This window comes from Phaethon lepturus, unplaced genomic scaffold (genome assembly GCF_000687285.1).
Source record: "Phaethon lepturus isolate BGI_N335 unplaced genomic scaffold, ASM68728v1 scaffold4622, whole genome shotgun sequence".
Classification (NCBI taxonomy): Eukaryota; Metazoa; Chordata; class Aves; order Phaethontiformes; family Phaethontidae; genus Phaethon; species Phaethon lepturus.
This window is the reverse complement of record NW_010521095.1, coordinates 34,659-42,348: the sequence shown is the minus strand read 5'-3', so window position 1 is coordinate 42,348 and position 7,690 is coordinate 34,659. Positions and strand designations below refer to the sequence as shown.

Here is a 7,690-nt window from a genome sequence, read left to right as displayed (position 1 = left end):
GAAGGTCTTTTTCAACCTTAGTGATTCTGTGTTTTGATGGCCTGGCACATCAGACCCATTGGCTCTAGTGGACACCAATGCATAGTGTACCCTAACGCCATCAAGCTATAAAAGGGCAGACGTACAGACCATTGTTGGCTATGCACTGTTACCACAGGAACTGGAAGTGGTTTTTTTTCTCTTCTGAGGAGTAAACTGAGGGGGAAACAAGCAGCGAAGGTACGTAAGAAAACGTCTCCTTTCAGCAGGGACCCACAATTACTGCTGTGGAAGGACTGAAGCCGTACATTTTGCCTGAGAAGAGGCAAAGGACAGCAATAGCACTAGTCATGAGCAGTGGTTGGGAACACAGGAAGAGGACATTTTACTTGCATCAGTTTTCCGCCAGGCTGTTTCCTTATTCTACAACTGCTATATCAAGATGCTGGAAGAAGATGCTCCAAACCACTCCAGGAAGCAAAGAATAGGTGTTATCTTTATTTTGGAAGGGCACAGGGATTCCTCCTTACCCATTTTGCACAGATTTCTCCTCCTCCTGGAACACTCTGGCCAACTATCCTACATCATGTGCAACTGTGGGTCACAGGAATGACTGTATGTGTTGGTCAGACAGCATGTGAGGAAGGAGAGGGAAGAGCTGGAAAGAAGGTACATTTCCTTTTATAACCAGGACTGTGGGACTCTGGACACAACTGCCTGTAGGATTAATCACCAATAACCCATCCCAAAACGTAACAGGGCAGCATCCATCCCACCCCTGGGGTTTGCTGGCTGCTGACAAGGCAGGAAGGACAGCGAGACACTGGTGACTTCAGGAAGATCTGGGAACAAAACAAGTCCATGGCTTCAGGAGCTAATGGGCATACATACCTTCTGTGCAACAAGCTGTCCGGAGCTAGACTGATGATCGCACACTGGCAGGCCAAAAGCAGTCACAGCGGTTGCAATGAAGTTGCTTCTCAGTACAGGCTTTATAATGTACCATAACTACCATCCTAAGACTTTGCCCTACCACTAAAGATGAAGACTATCTTGAATATTGGGACCCCAGTATGCATGATAGTTGACTCCTGTATAAATTAAAATGTTAATTTTAATGTACGTGACAGTTCTCTGAAAGGAGGGTCATGTTTGTCAAATCTAGTGCATCAGTCAAAATGGGTAGCGGACTGTGACTTCAGATCGCAGGCTTACCCAAACTTACTCTGCTCAACAGTTGAGCTGCTGTGTTATTTGTAGTTTTATGCATTTATATTTGAGAGCATCCTTCAATAAAAACCAACCAGGTTTAAAACCAGTGACAGTCGGATGGTAATCAACCAACCAAGCCTTGCAACTGAGAATGATGCAAACATTTTAGAAAATTAGCCAATGCTTCTTTATTAATAAGTGACAGAAAGTAAAAAATACATTCAAAAATAGTTTCAAAAACAATTTCTAAAGCAGACACACCAAAAAAGAATCATGCTACTCTGAATACTTTTTTCTTAAACCATTAAAAGAACATTAGGTAAGCTAATGCAACAGCTGGCTGTGCTACCACTTCCACAGTATAATCCATAACAGTAAAAGCAGCTTTTTCAGGCATTTTAGTGCAATTTATGCTGCTTACAGGTCTTTTTTGGTGCATTCTCCTATAATTTAATGTCAATTGATGTCATTCTAGCTTATAGAATTCCCACTAAGCCAAGACAACTCCACTTAGCAGTAACTTTGTTTCCTTTTAGGACTAATATCAAAGTAGTTGTTTTGAATCCCAAAATGATAAATATCTAATAGAAGCCTGACGTTATTCTGGTGCTATACAATTGGTGATGTATAATTGAACATTAAGTAATCCAAGTAATAGAAGTCGTAGGTCAGCTGTCTCTCCTCCTTAGACAATTCCTTTAAGTATTGCCTCACTACTTCTGCACTTGTTCTCTCATCAGAGGAATGTCTGTCTTTGAATTTAGGAAACTTTAGCTCGGCTGGAGCACCTACCAGCTGCAAAAAGTAGTTCGCATCTTCTTCCAGGGTTTCAAACTTCCCTATAAAATCATAGGTGATGAGGCAGGGATAGCAGAGCTTACTGACTTGCTCCCAATGAATGTCCATTCCTACTGGGCGTTGGGAATCTAACAAATATTGGATAAACTCCTTGAACTTAACTCCTGATCCTGTTTTCAACGCCTCTTTGTTTGCATTGTGTCTATACTTCTTAATTATTGCCTTCCCAAATACTGGATGGTAATAGCTGTTTGAATGTTCAAACTTATCTCTGAAGGCAGATACCAGTCTTTCCATAGGATCACGTACAAATATAGTCTTGGTGTATGTGTTCAAGCGTGTGTATATCCCTTTTAGGTCATAACTGTCCAGTTTCCTTAGATGTTTTCCATAGTGCACATCGTCATGGGAGATGTTGTGAGCTGAAGCAGCAAGTCCATTGAGCACCATGAGGACCCTTTTCCAATTGGAGCAGCCTGCTTTTGGCACTTCGCAGTACAGGACCTTGTGCCTGTCCTCCACGTAAATTCTTGACACCAGGTGCATGAGGTGGGTTCTCAGCTTCTTTCTGCTGTTGTATTTCTTACAGAAGTCATGCAGGAAGGACCTGCGCTTTTCCTGGGTGCTATCCACATCCTTCCACTTGCCACCCTTGACTAAAGTCTTGTTTAAAGGGTGGAGCGCAGGAGGTAAATACACCCCTCTGAACCGGCTGAAAGGTGACTCGCTCATCTTCTGCTGGTCAGACAGTTGGGTCAGCAAGGAGGCAGCCACCACACCGAAAGGGCCAGCCTTGCCCCGCCAGTGCCTGCTGCCCGAGATGGCCATCTTGTGCTTACTGAGGCCAGGAGGAACGCTCCTGCTCCATGCTGCTCTCCTCGGCGTCCCCGCAGGTGGGAGTGTGAAATCCTGCAAACATGGAAAGGAGCAGAGCTTACAACGCAGCGACAGGCCAGCCCGTTCACATTGCAACAGCAATGATGGCGGTGTGTGCTCGTGGCCAAGCCACGTTTAGTGCTACAAAGTCTTTTCTGAACCACTTGATCGATATGTCTAATTTAGCAAGAAGCTGGGCAAATTACTGAAATACACTCTTCTAAAGCTTACATGTTAGAACACCATAGACCTTCCTACAAAAATAAATAGCTTAAGTCACATCTTTTAAGAAATGAGGAGAGGTTCATGCAGGGAGGCTGATAGCCCTGGTAGCGGTGGCCAGGCGCTTTTCTCTACCAAAGACATTTTCCCCTGCGACAGCACTGGCTGAGTTGCACGGCCACTAACGGCTCTCTGGAGCGCACTGGCACAGTCACGTCAACAGCCGCTGGATCTGCTTCCACTGCTGTGGCTTGGAGCAAGCTTTGTCCCCCAGTGGTGGCAGGGGATGAACCCAGGGCTCCCAAATAGCTGACATCAGTGGGTTTGAGCCGGGCGTTGTGACAGACAAAATCCTCCCTCCAAAAAGGTCCTATTCCTGTCCCCCTGCATATAGGTCATGGAAGTAGGATGCATTGGACTGCATGCGCATACAGGTGTTTGCAACACAGATGCCTGCACCTGAGCCAGCTGCTTTCACAGCTGATAAAGCAAAATAGGTGCCTTTAGAGCCTATTCCATCCGACTTACTTAAACATCAACATTAATGACATCAACTAACTAAACATCAACTAGTGACCCTGCAAAGAATGTGAAAAGATGAGACTTTCCTCCCAAACATATCTTCTGATGTCCCCAGCCACCGTGCAATGCACAAGCTGCAGAAACGGCAAAGCTCGGATCTGCCTTTTGCCGTCAAATTTGCCAGGGTCATGTATCGTGAGTTAACTGAAGAGTTTCTTGCAGTTTGGGTATTTCTGCTCTCTCATTCCCAAGTGGATTCTCATGTGTCTACTAAGGATTTTTCCTGCTTTCAGTTGGCAAGCCTGCTGTATTAGGACTTCTATACAGCTGCCTATATTCATTACACTTCTGGAGAGTGGGGTTGCTGGTCAACACATTTTTAAACATCCTGTTGAAAATACCAGATAGCCAAATGGGTAGATGGACACACACGCACAGACTGCCTGATTTCATAAGTCTAACTTTTTTGGAAACCTACGTAAAAAGACTCTTCTGCCATAAACTGATTAAACATTTACTGGGAAGTTGATTTGTGGACTGGCAGACCGTAAGTGTGGATTTGGGGGGATGGGAAAGTTCATAGGCCAACTCAAATAAGCCTGTTAAAAATTCAGAGGAATAATGTAAGAAATGGTAATGCATGGAATACAATTTGAATTCCAGTTTGAAATAAAGCCTACAGAAAAACAAGCAGTTACAAGAAAAGCTAGACTATCCTGCAGTGCAATAATTTTCAATGACAAAAACAAAACCGGGGGATCAAGCTATTCTGTGTTGCTGCAACCCCCTGACGATCAGGTCTTTGTTTTCACTGAACTGCGTAAAAAGATTTTTGTATTGGTGAAAGCAAATAAAAGAAGAGAGCCATGCAAGACTTGTACATGTATGAGAGAGTGCCTGTCCGTGTTTTTAGAGATGCAAAAGGATACTTGAATTCTTTCAGTTTGTCCTGGTCTGTTCTTCTAATATAATCTATTTTTTAAATTCTGTTGTCTAATATTTTATTCTTTAAAACAAAAGAAACACATGTAGAGATTTATCCATTTTGCCCTAGGATGGAAAGAATTCAGAAGCATAGCTGATGTGTAATAACAGAAGGTAGTACGGGTAGTAAACAGGGGATAACTATGAGCCTAATGGGAATTTCAGCATCACAGTGAATGGCGATTTACAAGTGCTACCGCAGAACCACAGACTTGCAAATAAATTAAATGTTTTGACTTTAAAAGGAAAACCTGGAACTTCGAAAGGTAAAAATGGAAGATATGGGATACACAGAAATCAACCACACAATACCGGGCTCAACAGAAGTAGGAACAAAGTTATACTACAGTGCTAAAGTAAACTCATTGGTGTGGTTCTAGGGAATTTTATGATTTAGAAGACAGTCTCCAGTCATATGTGACTGTACTGGTGTTCCCCAATGCAGAGAAAATTCAAGAGAGAGTAGCAGTACCTCATGACTTCCTGTGGTATGTAATCTGAATTTAGCAGTCTATTTCAGGAGATATTTCAGTGTTAAGACACTTAAACCATCTGAATTTCAAACTAAAGCCACTAAAATGAGCCCTACAGCTCAGAGGAAAGTTCAGCCTTCTGAATTCAGCCTGCCATCCTGAACTAGTGGAAGATGCCTCGTACCCACCAGGCCAGGAGGGAAATGGACAGACTGAAAGGTGTGTGTTCTTGGTTTTGTTCCATTTTGAACAGTCCACCTGGGATCCAGGACCAACCTCAGGGGACAACCCGAGGAGATACCAGAAGAGGATTGCATCTTAGTCTCAGAAACTGTGAGTGCAGCTGTAGGAACCACTACTGAAGTATTTTTTGTGGGATTAAAGACTTCAGAGAAGGGTAGGCAGAACTATTCAGAGAAATCTCAGGTAACACCCTAAAGTAACAACATATGCTCAGTGGGAGTCACTTGAAAGGGGCTCCCTCCAGGCAAGATGAGGCAAAAGAAGAAAAAATCTACCAGGCAAAAAAAAGCCCCAAACAGGGGGGAAAAAAAAAAAAAAAAAAAAAAAAGACCTAGGGGAAAACCAATGACACAGGAAGTTCTGAGGACAAAAAAATTATCTCAATATGTAAAATACTATTAGTTGCTTCCCCTCTCCACTTCCCCTTCTCATTGAGACACATATCCCATAGTGAATACAACAGTATTGGCTAATACCTGTTATTATAAGCTCCAGAAGGGATAGTGTGCTTGCAGTAAATGCTGGCTGTAACTTCTTATATCTTATATATTATAAGAATGGGAATGGATAGTGCTAATTTTCAAAGGCATAAAGGGCTCTTACATTGCCATGGAAGTTTTCCAACTAAAAAAAACCCCAAAAAACCGATATCAAACCTTCCTATACACTTGCCTGAGCAACTAGGTTAGTAGCTACTAAAGGTGAGATGAATGAAGGGATGAATCAAACTTTACTTTGATGAGAAATATTTAAGTAGAAAGTTTTCTTGTGAAACTAACAGAAATTGTTGAATAGATAGTGCCATATTTCTTAAGACTGTCTACCTGACAGTCTGGTGTATTTAGCTGCTACGACTCTTATGTGCACGAGAGATCTGAAAGCCACACACTCTGAAGGGATTTTAATGTTTTATGATACTAGGCTTACACCGAGTGAGGTGCTTTCTTTGGCTTCCTCTTGGTGACAGTGACTTTTTGATGTCCATTTTATGACACTTTAAAGATCTGAACATCTCCATGTTACGTTGATTTTTTTTTTCCCCACACCAGGAACAGTAAAATAAGAAACTTGCAAAAGCAATAAACATTTTTTTAAAATCCCTTGTACATTATACTTACGTTCTTAACAGTCCAACCCACAAGTTGCTGAGCACCATTATTGTGGAAAATGCCTGAACATACACCAGTAACAGTCAGTACGCAGGTAATCCCATATCAGTCACTAACTCTGGATCCAGATCTTCCCATGAAAACAGTCATTACCAAACTCTTTGAGCCAAGTGTCCAAGTACAGGGATGGACATTCATGGCTTTCTAAAGAGCAGCTAAGTTTGGCAGCTACCTGCCTGGCATGGAGATGAACTCCATGGGCACCTTGGATAGATGCAAGGTTGTCCTTGAGACGTGCTGACAACCTACAGCATTTCATCTGAGAATTAAAATGGAGTGAGGTGTTGCACCCTTGCCAGTCATTATGCAGAGTGCCTTTTTCTGTTTGCATTAACACATTTAGAACAAGGTTAAGAAATCGCCATGAGTCTAATTTAGAAGAGTATGCACATAGCCTCTGTCTCCCTCTAAGTAGGCAGGAACTGAAGACAGATTTAAAAATCAGTTTAAATATAAGGGGAAAAGGAATTTAACAGAGTGTTAGTGTGGTGTTTGGTTATTGGCAGACAACTCAGTGAAGCTGCTGAAACAAAGGATTTTTTGGACATTTTTATTACCGGAGATTTCCTGCTCTTCCCCCATCCACAGAAGGACTTCTTCTCACTGTAAAAATAAGTAGTCAATACCTTCTTTTACACACATTGAAGCTGTCCTTTCCTTTAATACTTTCACAAGCCACTGGTCTACTGCCAGGAATGGTTAAGACTCATCCAATTATGCTTTGTGGTGGTTTTACAATGCACAGGTGGGATCTCATCTAGACAGTTTGCAATTAGAGCAACCCACCATGCAAAATGATAATGATGTATTAGAAAGGATGATATTGCAGGGCTGATTTACAAAGATTTAATGGCTTGCAGTGCAGACAGTGCCCAGTAACTCAACGCAACACACCAACTCTCCTGTCCTGAGTGACCACTATAACAGATCGAGCCCCAAGTCATGGACTAGAAGGAACGCAATGGACATTTTGTGGACACTTCTGGACATTTTATAAGGGTGGTCCACAGGCTAAGGGAATTACATCTGTGCATTATATCAAAGGACAGGAAGGGTAGTGGTAGTTAATGAGGATGTATTGGATAGTGTGGTACCTGAGCATGACATAAATGGTATGGAATAAGGGGTGCAGAATATGCTGGTTTTGGCTGGGATAGAGTTAATTTTCTTCATGGTAGCTAGTATGGGGCTGCGTTGTGGATTTGTGCTGGA

General features: G+C 42.4%; 1 protein-coding gene across 1 annotated transcript; it reads right to left on the bottom strand.

Moving 5' to 3' along the window:
- Positions 1–1,800: 1,800 nt before the first annotated feature.
- CHST9 (carbohydrate (N-acetylgalactosamine 4-0) sulfotransferase 9) lies at positions 1,801–7,309 on the bottom strand (the record flags this gene model as incomplete). The annotated part of the gene is made up of 2 exons (XM_010281384.1): positions 1,801–2,899; positions 7,190–7,309. Coding segments are annotated over 2 exons (1,219 nt in total), but the record flags the coding sequence as incomplete, so codon positions are not given.
- Between the last annotated feature and the right edge of the window lie 381 nt (positions 7,310–7,690).